This window comes from Microcebus murinus, chromosome 19, assembly GCF_040939455.1.
Source record: "Microcebus murinus isolate Inina chromosome 19, M.murinus_Inina_mat1.0, whole genome shotgun sequence".
In the NCBI taxonomy this organism is placed as follows: Eukaryota; Metazoa; Chordata; class Mammalia; order Primates; family Cheirogaleidae; genus Microcebus; species Microcebus murinus.
In genome coordinates, this window is record NC_134122.1 from 49,750,842 (window position 1) to 49,777,526 (window position 26,685).

Below are 26,685 nucleotides of genomic sequence, written 5' to 3' on the forward strand. Positions count from 1 at the left end.
TTTCCCCAGGAATGCAAGGTTCATATAATGTTGGAAAAATCAATGTTAATTCACCATTTTAATAGAACATAAAAGAGAAAAGCCATATGATCACTGGAATAAATGCAGAACAAGTTTTTAATAAAATTCAACATCCATTCATTATAAAAACTCTCAGTAAACTAGGAAGAGAATGTCCTCAATCTGATAAAGGAGGTATAAAAAAAAGTACTTTAACATCTTATTTTTATAACTTATCATACTGAAATAACTTTAGGCTAAGACAAGATTTACAAATATAGTACACACAGTAACCATATACCCTATACCCACTGCCCTCTAATGTTAACATATTATATAACCATAGCACAAATACATAAACTAAGAAACTAACATCAGTAAAATATTATTAACTAAACTACCAACTTTATTTAGATTTCACCTTTATTCTTTTTCACTAATGCCCCTTTGCTATTCCAGAACCCAATCTAGGATCTCACATTGCATTTTCAGACCTTACTTTTTTCTATTTAATGGAATTCATAAAAAATTAAATTTGAGCCCTGCCATTTCTATCCAATGAATCCCTATCCTTCCTCTACTCTTGCTCTTAAGATGGTCCAATTTCAGCCTCTCCCTCTTAACGACCCTCAACCGGACTCTCAGGCAGGGATACTCTATATCCTTAAGTCAACAGAAAGTAGTTACAGAAGAGCTGACCATCATCCAAACACCCCAGTCTCCAAGTCCACTGATAACAGTTCTAACCAAAGGAAGGGGAGATCAAATGCCATTGTTAGTAAACCATTTAACATTAAAAAAAGAAATTACTACCGTGTTTCCCCAAAAATAAGACAGTGTCTTATATTTAGTTTTCCTCAAGAAGACACCCTACGGCTTATTTTCAGGGGATGTGTTATTTTTTTTAAGTATGGCACAACAATCTACATTTATTCACATATAGTTAAGTCGTCTTCTTCTGGATCATCATCATAGTAAAATGGCGGCCACAGCTTTCCTTCTTCCCCCTGGGGACACACAATACCTAAAGCAGAGCGTGCTGCTCCTCACTTCACTGAGGAAAATTTCCCCTCAAAACCTCAGCATGCAGCACACACAGGATGGCCCGGACCTGACAGGGGGGGCCGACCTTGTTGGTGGGGCTGCCCACACCTTTCCGGTCACCTCTGAGATAGTGGCTGTCACGATGGGGCAGATGAGACAGGCTGTTCCTCTTCTTTACTGCTCCGCCACGAAATGCATGGGCTGTGCTGATACCCTGCGTAGCCACGCCCGTCACTAGGGCTTATTTTATGGGTAGGTCTTATTTTCGAGGAAACACAGTACACACAATGCCCCTTTGTATGCGTAACCACCTGTGGCTTAAGTTGTTTTTTTAAAAAAATTGTTTACAGAACTTGAAAAGTACTGAACAGACAGAAAAGGGCACATAGCCATCTCCACATCTGCCACACCACATTCCTAGAAGTCTGATAAAGCCAGCTTAAAAGAGAAGGAAAAAAAACACAACTGTCTCCACTTTACAACAATAACTACTCTAAGGTTTACAACTCCAATAAAAAGCTCAAGCCACTCATCCTTAGGGCTGGTATTTCTTCTTTCTTTCATGCCACGCCCTTTCCTCTCTTGGAAAGTAAAACTTCGTGCTTCAAAACCTATCCTAATCTTTGAATCAAGAATTCTTTCTCAGCCTGGGGCATAAGCCCCCTCCCTAACATACTGAGGGTCTGTATTTCAAGGAAGAACATTTCCAAAGTGACATGCTTTTCTCAGAGCATCAGATCATGGGTTACATGATGTCAGTATGTCCCACCTACCAGTGATGGTAACCCTAATCACTTAGGACACCGTCTCTACAGGTTTCTCCACTGTAAAGTTACTCTTTTTATCTTTGTAAATGATAAATGTTTGCATAGTTTGAGATTATGCAAATATTCTTTCTTAAACTTTTGCCCAGTTATTTTCGCATTCATTGGCAGATCCTGCATAAGCAAGTTTTACTCTCCTGCTCTAATGGTGATTTTCTTCTTCCCTCACCCCCTCTACATTTATTAATTGGAATTCATCTGTAAGAAGACATGTCCCTTCTCAACACTTTATGTATTCAGTCATTTATTTCTGCAGTATGAACTCATGGGTATGTATTTTATTCTTTGGGTCACGATCCAATACTGTATTTATCTTGTTGCTGAAACTGTTCCAGCTTTTGCCACAGGGAGCTATTCAGGGTTGGCTTTCTATCTTTCTTTCCTTCATTCTTTTTTTAAAGCTCCTCCTTACTTTCTAGTACCACAACATACTCCAGGCTCATCTTTTATTTTCCCCACATCATTCCTGAAATCAACCACTTCTCCAAGGACCCTTGGTTTTCCTTTTATTGGAGAATAATATTTAGAAACCCAGATCTGGCTGCTAGATGTGCTCATTAACATCAGTCATATTTCATGGCAAGAGAAGTTTTTCTCCCTAAGATGAGGAACAAAGTCGGATGTCTGCTCTTACCACTTCTATTCAATGTTGTAATGAAGGCCCTAGCCAATACAACAAAGCAAAAGAAGAAAGAAAGAAAATGAATACCGGATTAGAAATGAAGTAAAAGCTTTTTATTTACAGAATATATGATTGTCTATGTAGAGAACTGTAAGTCATCTACAAAAAAGGTTACCTCAACTAATTCTTGCAAGCTTACAGAAGATAAGGTCAATATTTTAAAAAATCAATTGCATTTCTATATACTAGCAGTGAAAAAGAGTAAAGATGAAATTTTAAAATAGCATTTACATCAAAAGACATGAAGTACTTAAGGATAAATATAACAAAATATGTGTAAGACCTAAATATTGAAAATTGTGAAACATTACTAAGAGAAATTAAAGATCACCTATATAAATGGAGAAATATACTGTGTTCGTGGATCTGAAGACTTGCTAAGATGCCAATTCTTCCCAAATTGACCTACAGATTAAACATAATCTCACACAAAATCCCAGCAGACTGAGAAACTGAGTATAAAAATCTATATAGAAATCTATATAGAAATTTATCTAGATAAATTCAAACTATAAAATATGCCAGAGAATCTTAAAGGCTGAAGGTAAACGATCATAATGTTATGCATGAGTAAAATGACCTGTCCATTTCCACAAAGGGAGCAAGAACCAAATCCAGGACCAGGGCCCAGTTCTTCCACACTGCAGCACTGTGCGCTTTGTGGTACATCATGCTACCAGCAATCAGGATTAGTTCACTTTTCACTTGCCTGGGGAGAGATTATATCTCCCCTGTAGATACCAGCATCTCTAGATGTGCCATACTATTTAGAAAAATGGCCAATAATTATGTGATAATAAATTTAAAAAATAAATCTCTCAAAACTTATTAATGAAAATATAATTAAAAATACCTCATCTTACAGATGAACTTACCTCTTTTGAATAAATATAAGGGCTCCATAAAAATGTTTGATTTTATAAATTATTTAATAATTTATACTATTCAAAGCACTAGAATTTGAACTGAATTCATTAAAATATCTACTGGCATCCAGCTCATTCCTATAATTGCTTATCTGTGATATGATACAAACCAAATAACCCAACACATTTTCAGAGCCTTTTAGAAAGAGACTCAAATTGAAACGTGCTGCTGTAATGATGCTGCTCCTTCAAGTCCATGGGTGGCTGAGGACACCAGAGCTCCACCGTCACACAGGATAGATAGCAAGACGACGTCTGTAGAGGCATTAATTAGTCCACAACCAATTTGTGGTTTATGGAAATGCTGTCATTTTTGTGGTGCAAGATGCTTAATACCTTTGCTCAAATTAAGTGGCATTTATTTTTAAAATTAATTATAACAATTTAATTTCTCCACATATACCATCTAGAGTTATGTTTTAGAAGCTTTTTCTCCCCGCTCTTGCTGGCTCCTCTGACTCCATTCACACGCAGTAGCTGCCTGGGTGCCTTAAGATCACCTTCGCTCTGGGCGTGTCTGGCCCGGGAGGGGGGCCAGAAACAGGGTAAGCCTTGCTCCTTCACTGGGATGCTGGCTGGCTCCCAGAGCTTTCCCCAGGTGACGTCGAACTGCCATTTAACATGAATTGCTGAACACTGAGAGAAAAAAACCTCTGCAGCATATCTTAGTCTCCTCACAGGACTGAACACAGCCCATGTTTTGGCTCTTCTTTAAGCCAACAGGGCTACACTGGTGCCCCAAACATTGTCTCTTAAAGAGATGTTTTCTTTTCTTTTTTTTTAATAAGTCCTTCTTGGACAGGGTATAGTGAAAGGATATTTAAGTGTAGCTTATTGTTTTGTGTGTCAAAGAAAACCTCTGACTAGCATATTTCTGGGAAACACAGCAAGATCTTGGTCTTTTGTGGGTTCTTTTGCAGTACACTGGCATGATAAAAGCAGCACATAGCTCATCAGGGGCCTTCCTATACATGCATGAGACTCATAAGGATCATCAGCAATAATATAAAGTAGATATAAAATTGTCTATAGGAAGTTAGTGAACACTTAGAGCATTTAAGAATGGTCACATGGTTATGAGGATCCAATACTCACACAGTGCTTTATACAATGGTAGAAACTCAAGATATGCGAGTTTAATTGAACTGAAGCATGAGTAGAAGAGTTTAATATGATGCATATATTTTAAACTTCTAATTAGAAGAAATGGATAGAAAGTCACCATATTCCCTATTACCAATAACTTAATACAGAAATGAAGTACTTTTGTTACTTCCTCATAACTCATATAATTCTCTTTACCTTAGGGGTTAACAGAGAAGAATACTTGGCACAAAATAAGAGCCTACATAAATGTTGACTGATAAATGTTTCAGAGAAAAATATTAAATCTGGAATAAACTGAAATGGAGGGGCTAACCAAAATAATTAGACAAAAATTCTAAGCAAATTATTTAACTATATAAAAATTTCATAGCAAAAATTTTATACAAGCATTTGAAAATCAAAATGTCAAAATCAACATCTGTACTAATAATAGCTAAAGGAGAAGAAAAAAGATGGAATAGACACAACAATTTCCTGTTCCTGAATTTATGTAAAAATTATATTAAAAATAAGCAGATTACAATAAACTTAATTAATGGTACCCCTTTTTATAGGCAATAAAGCTCTGTTTCAAATAACAGAGAAGTCTGAAATAAGACAATAGGTTTATTACTTTGCTAAATATTACAACTAAGTTCCTTTTAAAATACGGATCTGTATAAATATGAAATCTAAAGTGTTCACTTTAAAATTAAAGACATAGGGCAAATTTAAAAATTATGATTTTTTTCACCAGATTTCCTAAAGAAAAACATAATATTGGGTATCTTTTTTTTTCAATAAAAGAAGATAAAATAACAAATTATTATGAAAAAAAGGAGAAAAATACATTTTTTGACCATGTTGAATAAAATTTCAAGAGGAATTGGGGAGTCAAGATTATATGCAAAATTTTGTGTTCAGAAATTCAATAATCACTTAAATGTCACAGTAAAATGGAAAATATCATTATATCATTACATTTTACTCACTTTAAAATTGTTTTGCCATAAATTCATTTTAGCAGAGTAGCCAAAATGTATACATACTATCCCATAAAGATATCCTACCTTTTTATCATATACGTCTTGCCAGTTTACTCCAGAAAAGAAACTGTGTCTCATAATTTCTTTTGCATCATCTGGTCCTCCACCAAGGCTATGAGGACAGAAATGAAATTAAGTGAGTGTAAAACATTTACCCAAAGCATAACAAAAAAATGTTTTTGTCAAAATGTAATTTTCTAAGTAATAAATAGTTCTTGGGATAAACAGCCATAAACACAAAAAGCTTTTGCTGTAAGATCTAATCTTCCCGGTATGCTATTAATAAGAACTAGCTTCAGAACAGTAGTATTTGGAAAACAGCAGAGACTTTGGAGACAGACCTGAAAGAGACACTTGGAAGATGTGTGACAAAAAATTGGCTTAACCTCGGTTTTCCAATTTGTAGAGTGGGGGATAATACTTGACTGGTGAGTTATTGCAAGGCTCAGAAATAACATAGTAAGTGCCTAGCATAATAAATGGTAGATATTATCATTGTCAATTCTTTCTCTCTCCTTTTTTTTTTTTTTTTAGAGGCAGGGACTTGCTCAGTCACCCAGGCTAGAGTGCAGTGGCGTGATCTTGGCTCACTGTAATCTTGAATTCCTGGGCTCAAGCGATCCTCACACCTCAGCCTCCCCAGTAGCTAGGGCTACAGGTGCTCACCTCCATGGCTGATGCCCATCTGGGAGTCCCACATGTCCTTTCCCTAAGTCCTGTACCAAATGAGTCAGAAAGCAGGGCACACAGCATTGGTTTGAAAGTGATTATGCATCATAAACTTGACATAAGAATGAAAATGAAGCTGTTTTGATTTTGATGTTTCTTTAAAACCCTTCCTCTGACCAACCCGCCTGCCCCCCCAATAGCTAAAGTCTCTTATAAAAGAGGAAAGAGTTGTTGGCGTGTAACTTCTTCCATTAAATTAAAAAGTACTGACCTCCTGATATTTAAGTGGTTACTATCTACTGTTGTAAAGTTTTGTATATTTTGTAAACATTTTCCCCCAAATAATAGATGTCTAAAATCATTGTACATCTGATTCTTTTATATTCCATTGTTCAGCACACAGTGTGGTTTTTATTTAGAAAAAAAATTGAAATGGGAAAAGAAAAAGAGGAAAGAAAGATGAAAACAAAGTCAACCTATTTAAATCTGAATTTAATAGAGCAACCTTTATTTGAACTTGTTCATGGTTAGAAACAATGTGTGCCAGTTTAAAAGCTCAATGAACAGCTCTCTGGGGGAGATCATGCATGAATGTGTGATCACAGACACACGTAAGTTTGTCGTAAGTTTTACTGATCTAAAGGATGTAAAGTGGAACATTTACAAAAAATAATACAATATAAATGTTCTCTGTTGTAAGTTAGCCAATTGATTCCCAGAGAAAAACTTGTTAAGTAAGTTCTGCTGAACTCCAAAGCTGCCGATGTATGCAACTGACTTACAATTTGTTCTGACATGAATATCGGTTGACAGTTTTGTTCATGTTAAAGTCAAAGATGAAAGTGATACAACAGAGACATACATCTGAACTTCATTTGATAGTTACGTGACTTCTTTGCTGAACAGTTAATAGTTTTGGAACAAAATGATATTTACTCCATTTTTTGTGCTATTTACAATGCAATGGAAACAAATTTTTAAATTAATCTGCATTATTAACATTTTCTCCATCACTTTCTTAAGTCTGAACAATCAACAAAATGTTAAGTCAAGCCCCGACTTATAATATTGGCCAATTTTGGTGCTATACTCTCACCATGGCCAATTTTTAACTACCAGTATGATGTCACTTAAACACAGAAGTGGGAAGACATGTACATTAGCAAACCATTACATGTTATTTCCATACAGATACAACATACATAAATAACCTCAAAAACACACATAATAGTAAAACATAACAAAATTACTAAAGAGTGATGAGTTTTGAGTATTTATTACCTTTGGTTGCCCTATTCTTGATTTAATTTATACATTTATATTTAAATTTTTAATAATCACTATATGAAACAACCATCTCACAAAATTGCTGAAAATCAACCAACTGGTTCTCTTGAGCTGGTTATGGGCCAACTCCAACACATCACTGGGTGGGAAGAAAACCAAGTAGGTCACAGAAAACAAATACAGATGCTCGTAGACTTAACAATGGGGTTACCTCCAGATAAACCCATATTTCATATTTCAACTTAATATGGGTTTATTCAGATATAACCCATGGTAAGTCAAGGAGCATACTGAATATATTCAAATCAACATGTCTGGGACCATCTATAATGTCTATCAGTCTATAATTATAAAATTCTTTTTTTTAGAGATGGGGTTTTGCTCTGTCACCCAGGCAGGCATGCAGTGGTGCATTCATAACTCACTGCAGCTTCAGACTACTCCTGGGCTCAATCACTCCTCCTGCCTCTGTCTCTTGAGTAGCTGGCACTATAGGCATGCACCATCATGCCTGGCTTGTAATTATACCATTCTAATGAATTCTGGTTATCAGGTATAAGAAACACGTTATTGAGAAGGATGTAGGATCCTGTGACACACTGTCAGAAAGGAAAATAAAACAATTAGCTGATACCTGAACATCTTTAGTGATGATAAATGAATGGTTCCTACCACAGGGTCTCCTATTCCCAGACCCAAGGAGAATTCTCTAAATGAACCACATTTTGGAGAAGGGACTTTTAGATTGGATCAGATCATAACAGCAATGCTGGATGTTTGCATTTGGGACCCTGAGATTGGAAGTTCTGTATTTAGTGAAGCCTCAGGACTCCAGTCCCTGCCCTCACTCTTTTTCACTCTATTTCAGATTGTATACATCTCTCTCCCAGGAGACTGCAAACTCCTTTGAGGGCAGATATCAGTACTGGAAACCAGAAACTCAAAAGCATCAAAACACATGTTTCTGAAAAGAATTTAATATTTTGAAGTATGCACCCAAGTATGCCCGAAGTCTGCATGAGAAAAATCAGAACTCCATGGTATTTTCTTACACTTATGTTATAGTTTATTTCAATATTGTTTTCATTTGAATTGTACTTGAGATTATACAGGAGGCGGGAGTTGGAATGGAGAATCAATCATTTTGTAAATAAAAGGTTTTAATCCAGCTTTAGTTACTCATTTTCATGTAACCTCTCAAGTTCTCTAGCAATAGATTGGCTTTGGACATAGCCAGAATTTATTCTATATTTATCAAATATATATAAAACTAAAATATCAGCCATGAATACTATGCAAAGTCTAAGAATACAATCTTAGACTGCCATTTTAGAAGCTGGGAGAAATTCTTTAACACAAGCTTCCTCAAAGTGTGAAACTGTCAAAAATTTCAATGTCAATGACTGTCTAATGTACAATTTAAGACTTCAAAATAATAACAAAATATGCTTTGAACTGAGATATTTATGTCTAGAGTACTAAACTCCAATATCAGAATGCCAAAGTAAACCCTCAGTTACTATGAATTCTTCACTATTAGGAACACCACAGAATTCATATTTTCCTAGTGTTATTGAATGTAACACAGGTCATGCTTTTCCTATAAACTCTCCACAGGAGTATAAAGGAAGGACTAACAGAATGATTATAAAGTAATGGACAATAAGAAATGAAAACAAAATGATAGTTAACCCTCTGACAAAACTGACAGCAATTCAATAAAGGATACCAGAAGAATTCAGGCAGTATTTAAAATGGCTGAATAGAAAAAGTAAGAGATATATTATAATGCTATCTTACGTTTCCAAACACTTTTCAGGGTTCTTTCGTTGGCTTTTCTTCTTTCTACCTCTTAAATTATTAAATGTAATGTTTCCCAGGCTCCTGTCCTAGGCCTCCTTCTCCGTATACTCTACCCGTGCCACCCCTGTCCTGGCTCTGGCGATGTCCCAGATGTCTATGGCTCCGGATCCATATGTTCAGATACTGTGTTTCTAATGATACTAGGATTATTATTTCCAGTTGCTTACTTGACATTTCCATTTTGGTTATCTATAGAAACCTCAAACTCAATATATCCAACGTTAATATCCACATCCACCCCATGGAGCCTGCTCCTGCTTCGCTTATATTCCCTGTTACTAATCAATCCCCCATTCTTTAATCTAGTCACCCTAGCTGGAAACCTTGGAGGCATCCCTGACTCCTACTTCACTATTTCTATTTAATCATTCACAAAGCTCTGCTTACAGCTTGTTCACCAATGCTTTGCGAAGAACCCTTCTCTTATCTGGACAATTCCGTAAACATTCTTAATTACTCTGCCTGCCTGCTCCTGGCTCTTTTCTTTTCTACTCTGTACACAACAAAGCTGCCAGAATTACCTTTTCATAACACAAATTTGATTATACCATCTCTTGCTCTAAATGTTCATCCCCTTCTGACCAACAATTAAATATTTTCTAAAAAACGTTAAGATCCTTACAATCCAACATATCATCTTCATTCCCCAATGTTACCCGACTCATATTCTACACTCTAGTCATTGAACTTTTCAAATACCATGTTCATCTGCAATTTTGGCTTTAGCGGTATGTTACATGGAAATTTCTCTGCTTGAGTGCCCCTGCAAACTCCTTTACGAGCCAACGCAAGTCTTCCAGTCCCCAGACAGGGCTAATAATGTCAACAGCACTGTGTGTGTGGTGTGGCCTGAGCATCCGTGAGTAAATATAGTGTGCCCCACGTTATTCTGTTAGCATCTACAGCACAGACTGGTTCATCTTATTCATCCTTGCATTCCTAATATTTTAATGCAACAGTGGGGGTGCTTGGTACTTCTAGTATAAAATAAAGTATCAGATAATTGAAAATACGCATCTTCCCTTTAGATCAATACCAACCTCTGGGTGAACGAACCATAAAGAGTTATCCTATACACCAGGCCACTGACATTCTAAAAATTTACCTCGCATTCACTCAACAGTTCCTGAGTATCTATTACATGCTATCCATGGGGTAGAGTGGGCTGAAAAAAATGAATGAGACATAAACATGAAAACCCCAAGTACAATTTTGTTCTACCAGCCATTTATAGAGAGGGCCACACACAAAAAAATGGCTAGTCAGAGTTAACCTACAGGAGTCAGGAAAGGATGGGATAAAAATTCACTGCCCTTGAAACCAAGCCAAATAGATCCCAAAATCAAATAGAGTGGAAATCCTAGCTCTATTTAAAGTTTACCTATCACCACGTGCTACTCATTACATGATTATAAAATAATCATATTAAATGGAACACATTTCAAAACTTGAACTGAGAAATTGTTGCACTGTAAATAAGATAGATAAGAAATACCAAATAGGCACTGAGAAACTTGATTTCTACTTTTATTCTGCATGAATTTTCTGTGAGACCTAGAATAAATCACCTAACCCTCCTGAGCCTTTGCTTTCATCTCAATCAAATGGAAATTAGAATAATATCTACTTTATGTACACTACAAGGCTACTGAAAAAGCAAGGAGAAAATAGATGTGAAAATGTTCTGAAAAAAATAAGACAAAATAGACTTTCAGAGAAAAACTGATATGCACAGGCACTTAGATGGAAGGATGGATATATACACATATAAGCACACATATTAAGGAACATCTAAAAATTAATAGTCATTTCATGTATGATTTATAAAATATATGTGTGAATGAATATATAAACATGAACAAAAAATACTGTGACTCATTGAGCAAAGCAGCCAGGGCTATAGGATTCTTCGGGTCATAGCTGTAGCTACAAAAACAGAAATACAAAATGTATAAAGATTTTTTTGCCATCAATCCTTTCAGCTATGCTTAGAAAAGAAAATTTTCAAATTACAAACAAGAAAAGCAATTAGATATGATAACATAAGTTAGGGGTGGGAGGGGAGCATAGAGAAACAGCTCTATTCTTTTTATGAGAAATACAAAGGCCCAGAGACTGAAAGGAAAAGGGATCCTCCCATCCCCACAATATCAAGCAACAGGGCAATTAAGAAATTGTTCACGTATAATATAGATAATGGAACTCTCAAAATCCTTATTTGGTAAAACTACATAAAGTGTCTAAGTTAGGAAAGAGTTGAGGAAATTTTTTAAATGTTCTATATTATGCAGTTAAAAATAAGTCAGTATCTCAGTGAAAAGATGTCTATACCAAATACGTTGCTTCTTGGAGTTAGTTATATTTGAATTAATTTCCATATCACAATTTTTAACCACATTCATCAGTAACTCACTGAGCGTTGAAGCTTACCGTTTATTTGGATCCTTTATCAAGAGCCCTGAAAGCAATGATTTTGCATCTGAAGAGAGTGTTCGAGGAAATTTAATGTCTTCCATTAGTATTAGTTCAAAAAGTTTCTCGTGATCCTGGTTGTAGAAAGGTAACCTCCCACACATCATTTCATACATGACAACCCCTAGGCCCCACCAGTCCACTGCTCGGCCATAGTCATTATCTTCTAATACCTAAAAGTGAAACCAGTTAGAAGATTCATTATTACACATTAACTTTAAAAGCATTATTTATAAAACATAAGATTTTTACATAAAAATGAATCTTAACTTTCAAAGCCTAGGTAGTCTATTCTGAGATCTTGATATTTAAACCATAAAACATCCTAACAAAATATATAAATCACATCAAGTATGTGGAATAGTCAATATATTGCATATCTAGAAATGGTCAGCATACAAAAAAGGGGATAGGTAATGCAAAATAATCCCTAGTAAATGAATGTATATAAGGATCAAGTGAAAAATATTAGCTAGCATATTCGCATATTTTCTCTTAGGCCTACTTAACTTTTTTATTCTGGTTCCACCAATGTGGACTTTAAGTAGCAATTTAGAGCTAGGCCATGCTGATTATGGAGTCTATAATGTGCTTTACACATTCTTGCTTTAAGAAGAACTAAGTAATCGAACAGTGAAAAAGAAGAGTAAACAAACTCAATGTAATGGTTGTTAGGGAATGACAACCATCAAAATAAATTTGAAAGCTTTTTGGAGCCCCTATATATGTTTAAACTCTTTCTGGAAATATTAAATTAACGAAGTGAATATAAAGGTTTATTGTTTGAGTTGTAATACATTTTAGTATCCAAAGCTTTAGTACCTCAGAACAAAAATTTCTGTTAAACACAGCAAAAATCATGGCCTTTATATTGGGATCGTATATGTCCTTAAATTTGTTTTCCGAAATATATTACATGCAAAATAAATTTAGTAAGAAATGATATGAAAGTATCAGTTTGGCTGTGTTAGAACAACCTGTTCAAACTGGAACGTGGTAACTTGCCATTTGTCCCAGGAAAAATTTTGTCTTATCTTTTTATCAGATTTTTTTCCTCATCCAATAAAATATTCTTCATCTATATGCAACTTTCAATATTTTATTTTAAATAACTATATTTGAATAATCATAAGGCTTACTTCATTTGATCCTCTCAGGTTTGGGAAAACCAGATCAAGAAAACCATATTACATGAATTTTATCAATTAAACAAAAAACTTATAGTTGATTACATAAAAGAAAATTTGGTAAGAACAAAGTAGTACTCATGTTCCAAACTTTCTTGGTTTAAATTAAATATTTTGTTGAAGATTACTCCTATATGACTTTTATTTAAAATGTCCCAATAATTTCATAGAATTGCAGATGATATTTTTGACAGTTACCTTATGATTACCTATAAATACTATGATAGGGACTTTGGTAGACAGGGCATTTAAAGATGAACTATATAATTTCAAGAAAAAATTATGTTACTTAAAGATCTATTCAGTGTTTTTGGGTTACCATGAAAAGATTTTTCATTCAATTATATCAATGTTTGTTTCATAGCTAAAGAACACTGAAAACTTCATTGATAAGACATGAACACAAATCTAGTTTGTATGATTTTTTCAGAAATCTTTTGTAAATCATAAACTAAGGAAAATATTTTCTGGAAAAATAAATTCTAGTTTTTATCATTAGCCAAAAAGAAAAATTTCAAATTTCTATACTTGCTTTAAATGAGTAATATCAGAAAAAACAGAACATAAGAAATAATCTAAAGAAGAAGGAATTCTACTTACATACATATGTAAGTTTAAAGAAATGCTGTATACATAATTGTAAAATATCAGTGACTTTTGATGATTCAAGGATTTATCTCATGGCCAATTAGTAGAATACACTATTAGTGGGGCCTTTATCTAATTGACACGGGATTTTATCTAATAACAAAAATTTTTATGTCTAAGAACCTTTAACTGTATTCCTACAACACCAACAAAACAGTGGGATATATGAAAAGGAGCCAAATGTGGTTTTTAACCTCTTTTTTCATAAAACCATAAAAAGCATAAAAGCTGGATTAACTGCCTCCCGAACCCACATTTCACCAGCCGGGTTCTCATCCCCAGCTGGCAAAACTGGCAATCCTTTATTTTTGTTTAAATACCTGGTTTGCAGCCAGAAGGGAAAGTGAGTACATAAAAAGGATTTTTATTTTTGAAGAGAAATAAGCAACTAAAAAATAAAACTGCATTGTAAAAAAATCTGATAAAATAAATTTTATTTAGCTTCGTAAAATGAATACTGATTCTCAAAATAAGTGGTTTTGCTTCTGAACATACATGTTTTAATTGATATACAGATATATAATGCTATAATCAGAACTGTTTGCTGTATCACTGTGTACTGAATAAAATTGATGTAATGTATTGTCTTATCGACACGTAAACTTAAGCAACGCTAAAAAAACACTCCAGCAACTAAAGCTATCCCTCTTTACCTAAGAAACTTCACTATCATTTAAAAAGAAAGATTTTTGTTCAACTCCTACCTCCAAATAGCTGTCAGATGAAACACATAAGAAATAAAGATAAAAATAGTTGCAATATTCTGCATGTGGATGTATAACGTAAAACATGTTCAGACTATTCAAACAATATCCTTTCTCTCTCCTTAAATCTAAATTATTTCAAAACACAATACTTTGAAATACTCTGGAAATCCCAAAGTCAAATTAAATAATTCAAATCCAACAGCCTCTTTGAGATTATTTTTGGAAGATAATTTTTCTCCCATATTTAAATACTTATTATTCTAAAATTATAGTAACATATAAAATTTATATTCTTTAATTTAAGGGTTGCAAAATTCTTTCTGGATACTTCTGCTAATTTTTTTTTCCTAGCAAAAAGGCTGATTTATTTCATGGTTATTGTGAGGGCTGATCCAAGGGTATGATAAATGGTGACGTAAAGTATAGGTACAACAATGGTAAAAGTACATTTCAACTCCATTAAAATGTCATTTCTTATGTAATTTGGATATAAATGTAGATCAAACCATGCTCCTGAAATAATCCAGTAAAACAATTATCTTGAAAAATTAATCTAAAATGTATCTTTCCATAAAATCAATGTTACTGACTTTTAAATGAAACTCAAAGTTTAAATATGAATGCAGACATTTGTTATTTTCTTCTATTCCTATATTCCCCTTTATAATCATAGATGTAGTTGTACTTTATACCTACATTTAACACAAATGCCCAAACAGATACAAAGGACAAAAATGAGATCTGAAATATTACAAGAATGTAAATGTTAAAAAATGATGAAAGGTCACATCAAATCAAAACTCAAACAGAGCACAAACTCTAGTAGGCAAGGCTAAGTTTCAATTTTTCTACCCAGAGCCAGAGATTACTTTACTTTCTGATATAACAAAACCTAAGATTCAAGGAAGTCACAGGAGGTACGAATTAATGTTAAATATTCTGGTAACATTTGATTAAAATTTCGGTAATATTTGATGAGGACACTTGAATTTATAAAACAACTAGATGAGTTTACAAAATACCATTAATAGCTTTTGGGTTATTAATTTCAAAGAATGATATTAAATAAGGAACTATTTTAAAATAATACTACTATCAATTAAAAATCCCAATGTAAATATTTATTTGACCAGTGGGCATTTTGAGAACACATATTCATTCTAATATTCTTTTACCAATTACAATTTACTGTGAGGTTAAAGGAACCTCTCTCCTCTTGCTGGCCAGGCCACACAATGCACCCAGGGCAAGCAATTATAAGGAGGCTACGTATGCCCTGGAGTGGCTTACTGCTCACTCAATAATCCTGACAGAACAGATGGGGAAAAATTAAACATCTAAACAAACTGTCTGCACACCTATGTTGTGAAAGTAAACTGCGAACTTGGATGAACCAATTTACCGCTAATTCAAAAAAAATTTTTTTTCTGGTAGCCTTACACTTCAAGTAACAGATATACGTGTGTTTTATATCCAAAAGGGAGCCCTTTATGTACTCGTAACATCACAGGTATTTGCTAGAACAACAAAAAAAAAGACCTATAAATCTTCACAGTTTAAAATAAACTGCAGCTTCAGAAATAGACATTTCAATGCACAATAATTATGAATTCCATGGTTTCTTGGTGTTTTCCTCATAAATGTATATTTTAAAACTAGTTCTGAAATGCTCTGATAATTCTCATGTGACAGCAACTGTAAATGCCATTTGTTGTGAACTACAATGCTGTGAGCTTCATGGCCACCTCCTAGCATGCACACACAAATACTTGCATATAGCTAACATCGTACACTCAAAACCAAACTCTGGCTAGCACAGGAAAAACCCTTCAACAAGAGAAGAGCTAACTGGATTCAATAATGGTGATTAAATCACTTACACGTATCTTTTGCGTGATTTTTGTACTTCCTTTTTATTCTAAAGCAATAGACACTATCGGATTCTAAGAAACTGGGTCTGTGTCACCCAAGTAAGAATAACCATAGTAAAATACTATAGGTAATCACTAATGTCTTTAGCTAGAGTTAGTTTTATATATATTCTCATGCTTTAGAGATTTTAAAATTAAACTGATTGAACTAGAATCATACCAAAGTACTGAATGCAAATATTCTGTTAAAGCCACAAAAACAATATAACATTGGAAAGAAGTTCAGGTGAAAAATAGCTAGTATAAGGACTGACAGACCTCAAAGTAGGTAAAAGATACCACTTGCAAACATTGAGAGGCATTAATTCCATTTTAGTTCATGTTTAAACAGTATCCAATTATCCAAAAATGGGATGGCTTTTTACATCACCCAGAAACAGTATAAAATAGTACCATAGTACGGAAAGAAATTAAATATATTCAATTAAATAGTAAACCAATGCAAATGATGGCAGTTCTTAAATATGAATTCTAACTATAGAGCTGATAACTTCTATCTGAATGAGGTACTGTGCTCCTTTACTTAATTTTCCCCTTAATATTGTGATAAGACGCCTTCAGGACTACCAGGAAGATAAAGGTTTTCAGAAATAACTAAGGAAGATAGGTGTTATATGAATTATTAATAATTAAATAAAATTAAATGTTTTAGAAAGCCTACTAAAACAACTCTCTCTTTTCATAAAATGCTTAAAAGTTCTGAGTCTAGTTTTACAGTCTGTTGGAACAGAGTAGAACTTTGTCCAAGGGCTAATCGGAATGGAACTACATTCTGGAACTATTTTTACCTACAGATTAAATAGGCAAACATACGTAACTTTAGCCTCATTCATTTCTTGTAAGATCTCCTAAAAACAATATTAACAGAGCCCACAAAATGACATTTTTGACATTTATTCTTTGTTGGATTTAAAATAAATAAATAAAATTCCATTTAATACATTTATTTCAAGTTAGCTTCTAATTCCCCCACCTATATACTACTCCATGCTAGGAATGCCTTTACTACAGCCCTTACTAACTTCTTTGCAAACTAATGTATACTTTGACTTTAAATTTATATAGAATTTAAATTCCATCTGTGCAATGGTCTATCACAATAATTTTGAACAAATCTTTGTATGAAAATAGTTATTAAATGGATCTATTTCAGCTGAATTCAAAATGTTATATTATATATAAGAGATATTAAAGATAGTAGGTTTCAAAAGAAAAATAAGTAAAATTATAGTAAGTGAATGTTTCATAAAATGAAAACTAAGAAGAATGCATCAAAAACCGCATTTTCAGCCACTTGGAAAAAATCATTTTACACTTAGATAAAATAAAATTGTATACTTTTCTCCCTCAATAGCAACCACACTATAGCTAAATATATTTCCAAACAATCAAGTCATTTTTTTCAATCTTTTTGTTAGTTCTAACTTGACTATCAAATAATTTTTATTTTTACACTATTACAGAAGTGCATTTCTCTAGGTTTCCAAAACCACCTTATTCAACCTTCCCCATCTGTCACCATCTGCTTCTTTTTAGCATGTACTTTTTGTGTGATCACATAAGCATGTGAAAAATAACTAACATTCAGATGATTATCTGCTGGTACATTTGAGGACTGGGCATAATAAAAGTGAACTGCCAAAACGCACTTAACACTTTTAATTTTGTTGGGTCTTGCATGTGAGCTACATTTGATTTTCAAACTGTTTTACAGTTGGAAAGTTGATCAGGTACTGCTAACTCAAGAGCAAAGCTGAGACTCTAAATAATTAGCACTGCATAAAACGGTTTGGATTCAATAGGAGCCAAATCAAATAATAAAATTTAACAGTAAGAGTTTATATGTGATTTCTAATTTCTTTTATAATTTCTAGGTGTGAAAATACAGTACATATTACAAAACCAAAATACCCTCAAGATATCTTACAGTCCATAATTTACTCCAAGTTTATTTCTTTCTAATGTAAGAAAGAGCAAAACCACACTCATTTAAAACTCTACATACAAATGCATTTTTAGAGGTGTAGCACACTAAATGCAGTTTATATGCCTTCTGGGACTATATCTCTTAAAAAAACAAAACAAAACAAAAAATCTGATTTTTTCTTTAACAATAAATATTCTCAAATGCTTCCCAAGTTGGAAAATTACATTGTAGCCCCATTCTTCGTCAAAGAGGTAAGAAAATGAATACTTTTTAAAATATCCTTTTGTCAAAGAACAGCATACTTATTCTATAAAACTTATCTTTTGTGATTGTCTTTGCCACAGAAACAAATTAAGTTCATTGAAATCTTAAGTTTATTTAAAGATCTGCTGTGAGTCTCACATATAGGACATTTAATAAACTGGCCTTGAATTGATTTCTAACACTCTTTTTAAAGTATCTTTGAAATATTCTTCATCTATCTTTGAATAGCAAACCATTTCTACCAGACTAAAACATTTAAAAAGTAAAGGAATACTACTGCTGAATGAAGTATGGGTTGCTACAAGATCTCTATATAATGTGTAAACCAGTCTACAAGAACAGGAGAAGGGAAAATATCGACAGTCATTCACAAGAGAAGTAGTAGTCAAGAATGTATTACAGATCTAATATGCAACTACTACTTTTATTGCTATAAAGAAAAGACTAGCATTAATAATGGTATGTATTAGAAATTCTAAGGTTCAAAAACAGGGAGAGACACTGCCTGACATAAAGGAAGCTGGTTCCAGCTTGTGCTAATCCCTCCCTAACACTGACCATGTAAACCTGGTCACATTATCACCTTGCTCTCAATTCGCAGGTGACTTTCCCTTACCACAGACTCAGACCTAAACTCCTTTGCATTCCAGCCTCCCAGCCTCCTCTCTTCCTGCTTCCTCTTTCCTACTGTTGGACTGTCCCTGCAGACTCAAGCACTTTCCCTTCCACTCCACTGTATGTAGCTCCAGGAATGTAGTTATTTTCTTGCACAATAATTATTTTCCATCTCTTATTACTTTAGTAAATAGCAAGCTGTTTGAGGATAAAAACCATTTCTTAACTATCTTTGTATTCCCAGCACCTAATATAATGCCTGATACCTAATAAAATATTCAATAAATATTTCTTTAATGAATAAATGAGTGTTCTTCAGTGAAACGGTCCACACTGGAGACCGGAATAAAGAAATTAAATTCTCATTTTTTAAAATAAGGGTAAATACGTTCCAAGTTACAAATATCTGGTATATGACACAAATATTTAAAATACAAGAATTAAAATTTCATGAGAAGTTGTTTTGAGATTTATCACACTCAAATACTAACTATAATAAATCATCCTCCCCTATAAAAATAAGAGGTCAAGATTTTAATTATGAATCATCATGCATCAACTATAGATAGGTATAAACTACTTTTAAAGACCAGATTTTTGAAATATTAAAAAAGGTATCCAGAAATGTTTTCCTGTCTTTAAAAAGAAATTGATACTTTCTTGTGAACTGTAAGCTTTTTATTTAGAAACAAACTCTTCTTGCATTAATCTTGGTTTTGTTCTTCAGTTGATGACATCTGCATAGAGAACAATATCTTTGTTTCTTAGGAGATCATCTGCTTCTGAAATTAGATGTATTTATCTTCTTCAGAAATAATTTCCCCTAATTGTGACTCAACTAATTTTGTTATTCTAAATATGGGATATCGTCTTCCATGGCAAATGTATAGCAGGGGTAATTGAACTCTAGAGAAACAAAGAATTTGTTTTCCATGACACTCACAAAAACAATCCTATTCTAGAAAATATGATTTTTATTTGAATAAACAAGAAACAGTGTTTCTAAAATTTTATCAAATTCAATCACAAAAATAGAGATTTTAAACTCCAGATTTTCTAACAAAAATGATATTTTTGCCAAGAAAATAATCCTTGGAAATTTACTGTATTTTAAATGTTACCACTTATTTATAACAACTCAACATTTTTAAAATGGAAATTAAATCCCTAGTTGAAAAGAACTATTATAATAATAAATCAGCACGAGTTACTATATGTATAAGGAATGCTAGTATCATTGTGAATTTTATTCTACTTCCTAATTTCCTTTGATTATCTTTTCCTGTTGAGCATTTACAAAGCATCTGTTTAAAAAATTATGATTATTTACAAGTAGTTGTAAAACTGTGACTTTTGGGGCCATGATATATGTAGTTGGAAAAGTGAAAGTGGGCTTTGTAGGCAGATAACCTAGTCAGAATCCTGATTATACCTTTACTACCTCTCCTAGCTATGTATAGATTACATTAATAACTCCTAGTTCTATGTCTCCTCACTTTAAAAAAATCAGGTTTACTATCTATTACCAAAGATTATTCCAAATAGTAAATAAAGTAATAGATACACTGCACTTATATAGCATGTGGCACATAGTAGATGCTCATTAAATAGTAATCCTCACCCATCAAAGATTAATGCCTCCCTATTTGGCTCCAGCCACACTAACCTTATTATAGTTTGAAGGGAAAACTGAGCTTACTCTTGCCTCAGGGTTTTCAGACTAGCTGTTCTCTCTGTTTGGAAAGCTCTTTCCCTACATTTTGCAATAGCTACCCACTTCTTATCATTCATATCTTTGGACAAACATCACTTTCCCTGAATATCCTATCTGTAGAAGATGCTATTTTCCAAAGATGGCTGTAGTACTATCTTTCATCGCAGATGCTCTTCTATCATGAAGAGATGGGGTATTGCCCCTTAAATCTGTACAGGCTTACAACTGCTTCAAGGAATAAGCATATGACAGTAATGATGCTGTGTGACTTCTGAAACTAGGCAATAAAAGGAGATGCATACACAAATGTTCATAATAGCATTATTGTGAATAGCCCAAAAATGGATGCAACCCAAATGTCCAACAGCTGCTGAATGAATAAACAAAATGTGGTCTATCCATACAATGGAATATTATCTAGCCATAAAAAGGGATGAAGTAGCAATAACATGCCAAAATATGAATGGACATTGAAAATATTATGTTAAGTGAAAGAAGCCAGTCATAGAGACTCCATATTGTATGATTTCATTTGTATGAAAATATCCCAAATAGGTAAATCTATAGAGACAGAAAGTAGATTAGTAGTTGCCTGGGAGGAAGGGAAATGGTGAGCTAATGAGTATGAGGTTTCTTGCTGGGGTGATGAAAATATTTTGGAATTTTCAAAATAGCTGTAATGATTGCACAATTCTGTGAACATACTAAAAACCACTGACTTGTACACTTTAAAAGGGTGAATTTTATGATATACTAATTGTATTCCAATTATAAAAATATACTATGAAAATAAAATTTTTAAAAATTAATAAACTTTTGATGGGTTACCAGGTGAAAAAAAAAAAAAAAAAGCAATGCGGCTTCTAACTTGTTCCCTAAGCCTGACTACTCTGAAGTTGTCATTATGAGGAAGCCCAGGCCACATGGAGAAGCTAAATATAAAAGCTCCTGCCAACAGCCCTAATGAGGTACCAGTGGACAGCCAGCAGAACTGTCAGACATATGTGAAGATGCTCCCAGATCACTCCAGCCTCCAGCCACAGAATCATTCCCTCATTGTAAAGTCTCTCTGGCTGAGGCCTCATACACAGTGTGGCATAAATTAGCCATCCCTGTTATCCCCACCTGCATTCCTGGTTCAGAAAATCCAGTCATACCAAATGGTGAGTGTTTTTCACCACAAAGTACTGGGGTAGTTTGTTACACATCAAAAGTAACTAGAACACTAGCCACACCACACTCTTCCCTTTATCTTGCTTTTTTCCTTCATGTAATTTAATGTAAGACATTATGTTATTTATTTGTTTATTCTGTCTCCCTCCACTATAAGCAAATTCCCTGAGAGTAGGATCCTTTTCTGTCTCATTCCTATAACCGTATTACCCAGAAGATACCCTATATACAGTAGACACATAATATTAATATTTATTGAATAAGCAAATTAATAAACTACTGCAGAACCCTCAGCACAAAGAGTCACCAGTCTGAAGCTTCCTTTGTCATAAAGTCCAAAATGCAGCTATTGTCATTTCAACAACTTTCTCAATAAAATACTTTTCTTTAATTAAGTGCAAAACCTCACAATACTATAACTTCAATAATCACAGTTTCTTTGTGTCTAAAGAAAGTCCAAGATGGTATGTAAATATTCTTGCTGAAGTCAATGAGTCTATTTTATATAAATCAATCAAAATTGATATAAGCAAGAAATAAAATGTATATGGCCAAGAAATAAAAATTGATTTAATCTGCTTTGGTTAGCACCTTTGCACTCATAAAGCTTATAAAATTTCATTTCTGTATATTCTCAACTCTACAATACTACATTAAAATAAGTGAGAGCAAAATAAATTTGATTCAGGTTGAAATACAGGTAAGGGTAGTAGGTATTGCAATGATTTTTAATGCTTAAATGGTTTGCTTTGTAAAACATTACGTCAATGTTATTTTTCCCATGAACAGAACTGAAGCCTACCTCTGGTGCAAGATATTCTGGTGTACCACAGAATGTCTTCATGGTGGCTGCATCTGTGATCCCTTCTTTGCAAAGTCCGAAATCTGTAATTTTTATGTGGCCATCTTTATCCAGCATCAAATTCTCCAACTGTGTATTAAGAAAAATGATACCATTTGTTGTTGTAGTCTCCAACAATAGGAAAATACTGTTTTGAAAAATTATTGATTGCTGGGTAAGGCATTTTGGAAAGAGGACAGAGTTATAGTTAACAGAATTTTCAATACTTACAAACCCTGTAGCTTCATGTGTAAAAAGAAACATGTTTTATAAAATACTTCATGATTATAAAATTTTTGATTTTTAAACTAATGGCAAAGAGTGCTATAGCTTTAAGAGCCATTATTGTGTAAGTTCTGAGAATTATAGCCTAATTAACTTTTCAAAGCAATTCATCAATCCTCTCTCTTTAAAAAATAAAATAAAATGTGATCTAAACAATCCCAAAGAGATGAGCATCTTCTAGATATATACAGATGGTTTTCAACAAGTTCTCTTGGGAATCTATTGCTATTATAAAATATTCACTTACAGAAATGTTTTTTGGTGGTGGTTGTAAATCAAACCTAAATCTTATTTTGTAAGGTAAGGCGATATCCTCTTTTGCAGTTCTTTGTAATAAAGAAATACCAACCCTTTTAAATATAAAAAGAAAAAGAATATCAAAGTCAAACATTCAACAGTTAATAAAAATATATATCACAAATGTTATAAAGTTGGAATGTCTTTGAAGTCATTAATTAAAAAACACCAAAGAGAAACTTAGACTTTTAACATGATCATCTGTCTCAAGTGAAAATTATGAAATATAAGGATGGGAGGAGTTTGTGCAAAGCCAACACAATTAAAAATAGCAACAATATAAATGACCAATCCCTCCCCCGCATTTTGAACCCAAGGTTATAATTATCATCACACAAAGATACATATGAGTTCTGATTTGTGAACATACAGCCTTATAGTTGGGGCCCATAATAACCCAGTAATGTAGATACAACCTAAAGTTACCTCTCTTGTCACACAGAAAAAATACACGAGACGTGAAAAATATATTAGCAGGATGGATGATAACAAACTTTTACTTAAGGAGTAGATAATTATTCTACTCCTTAATGTGATGACATTTGGCAGGGCTTACCTGGACTCTGAAGTTAATTTCAAACTCCAAGTAAGAACATAAATAGATACTAGTCATATAAAATGTAATGACATCAAACCCTCTGTCCTATTATCAAATGTCTTATAACCAAGACACTTGATAGAGTTAAGCAAGTTGTGTTCACTGAAGCAAAGATCAGAACAGACATAAGTCCTGTTATAGCACTTCAATGTGCTACGCAACTGGACTAAATGTTCGATACATTTCATGTATCATATACTTCAGAGATGTAAGTCTGTCTTCAACTTGTCTACAGAAAGCTGAATGAACCATAAATATATTGAACCTTTTTAAAAACAGAAGTTCTGATTTTATCCGAATTCAGATATCTTGCATCTTCCTAATGCTTCTCTACAATCCAGAACCTAGAAATCAAGCCTAATTTGCAAATGATAGTAAGTCCTGTATACTGAAACCAACCAGGAACATCAAGAAAAAGTCTGTCTCTCTACATCTCTTTTTTTCTTACTATCTCTTTATCTCTGCCTTGACCTTTCTCTTCTACATGTCTCTACTAGTTTCTCTCTTTTTCCATTTCTTTCAAAAAAACCTCTTCTTCCTCCCTCCTCTAACTTGCCACAATGAGAAAGAGAAGTATATACTGCAACTTCTGTTGTTTTGTTAAATAAAAATGTATATGCCCTATTCTTAACTTTTCAACATGTACTTGTTTTAATATATGAATATATAATACATAAAAATGCTGTAATGTATTCAATGAATATTAATCTTTTTACCAAAATACACAAATTCTTATAAAAACTTCAATAATATAAAACAATATTAAACAAAATGTGAATGTATTTTCTTCCTCATTCCATTCCCACTCCCAACTAGTTTAGTGTATACTAAGTCAATCCTCTTCAGAAACTTTATATGCATTGGAAAGTATGCAAGAAACATGAGAGCCTGCACTCTTTCTCCACATTTTGACAAAGCTACTTTGAAGTGGCTGGATAAAGAAGAATCAAAATGAATAAACACAGTTTTTTAATACTAAGCACTATATGTATGTGCTTGTGTGTGTGACTTGCACCTAATTCTCATATCTCATCTCTGAGCCTTATACCATGGGTTGTGGATGAAGAATTAAATGAGACGCGAGGACAGGGTTGGGTAAGGAAAAGGTGGAGGGTGACTATCCATCCCAATTTACCCAGAACGGGGGGATTTCATAGTACACAGGACTTGTAAATGCTGTAACTGGGCAGTCCTGGGAAAATCAAGACAAGTTTGGTTACCCTACTTGTTTTATAAATCAGCTTAAAAAATTACAGTGATAAAGGAAGAAATAAGGTAACCCTAGGGGATGATATAAGAGACAGGGTAAGGATCATGGTGGTGGGGCAAGGTAGTATATTGGAAGAGAGGCAGTAGAGGGCAAAATGAATAAGACTATGGGTTCAAGTCAGAGGGCTTGTTTTTAAATTTGAGCTTTACCCCTTACTCACTGTGTGACCTTGGACATATTATTAAATTTTATGTGATTCAATTTCATCTATAAAATGAAGTGTAATAACAAAGGTAAATAACAGTAACAATCCAATGTGATGGATCTGAGAATTAAATGAGATGTTGCATATAGTACTTAATACTCTATAAGCATTCAATAAACAAATATTTTTTAAACACAGAGAGTTTAATGGCAAATTTGTACATTATCAAAATGGTGTGGGCTCTTCTAGACAACACTGCATTTTAAAGAAAAGAACAAAGGTCAGAAAAGAAACCCCATAAATCATTTTTGTCACCTAAGTGACTTCATTAAAAATACTTTTCTAGATGCAATAATTTCTTTTGACTAAAACAACAAAGTAAATATTTCATAATTTTCAAGTATAATAGTGTCTACCTACTATCATCAATTTTCCTCTCTCACCATCCCAAAATGTCATTTTGCTGAGCATAAGTGACAAAAACTTGTCTGTCAAAAATATGAATAGAGATGCATCACCTTAAAAAATGATATCCCCAAGTCTAATCTCATGTAAACATAAATTAGGAAGTAATGAAATGTCCAGTCAGTCCTGTTACATAATAATTTTACACAGGCTACATTAACGAAGTTTCCATAAAGTATAAGAACCATTAGTGGGTGATTCACAAACCTGCAGGAGGCACAGAATCACCTAGAAATCTTTTCGAAGTGGACCAATGGCATAGATATAGATCAAGAACATATGGCTATCACATCCCTCATTCACTCAACACTAGCATAATATGGGTAGTATTTAGTCAGACATTTTTAGGAATCCATCTACTGTGTAAAAGAGGAAGAAAAATATTTACAAATTATCTTTCTTTGGTTTTCTCTTTTAAATTACTTTTCTTCTTCCCTTTGTTAGCCACAAAATGAGAAATGCGTACTGTCACTGATGGTTGACGTACTGTAAATTTATAGAACTTTACGTGCATCTATTTTATCTTCACAGCCTGTCTTAGTCTCCAAGACTGAGACAGGGGTAGCATGCTTATGCTTAATAGCCACATTCATTGGGAAAAGCAGTGATGAAGTCAAATGGGAGGTTATTAAGAAGAAAGATTATCTATTAAAACTCCAGGTAATGCTTACTATTTGTATCAATTAGAATGGTTGTTATCTAAAAGTTCATGCTTTTGA

General features: G+C 33.5%; 1 protein-coding gene across 2 annotated transcripts in view; it reads right to left on the minus strand.

Annotated features, from left to right (window-relative positions):
• Positions 1-26,685, minus strand: part of AKT3 (AKT serine/threonine kinase 3) — a 281,167-nt gene that overhangs the window by 27,771 nt on the left and 226,711 nt on the right. For both annotated transcript variants that reach the window (XM_012751176.3, XM_075995527.1), the window contains 3 exons: positions 22,868-22,996; positions 11,858-12,072; positions 5,633-5,720 (listed from right to left, as the gene is read on the minus strand). In XM_012751176.3, the coding sequence (XP_012606630.1) occupies positions 5,633-5,720; positions 11,858-12,072; positions 22,868-22,996 (432 nt within the window). The remainder of the gene's footprint in view (positions 1-5,632; positions 5,721-11,857; positions 12,073-22,867; positions 22,997-26,685) is intronic.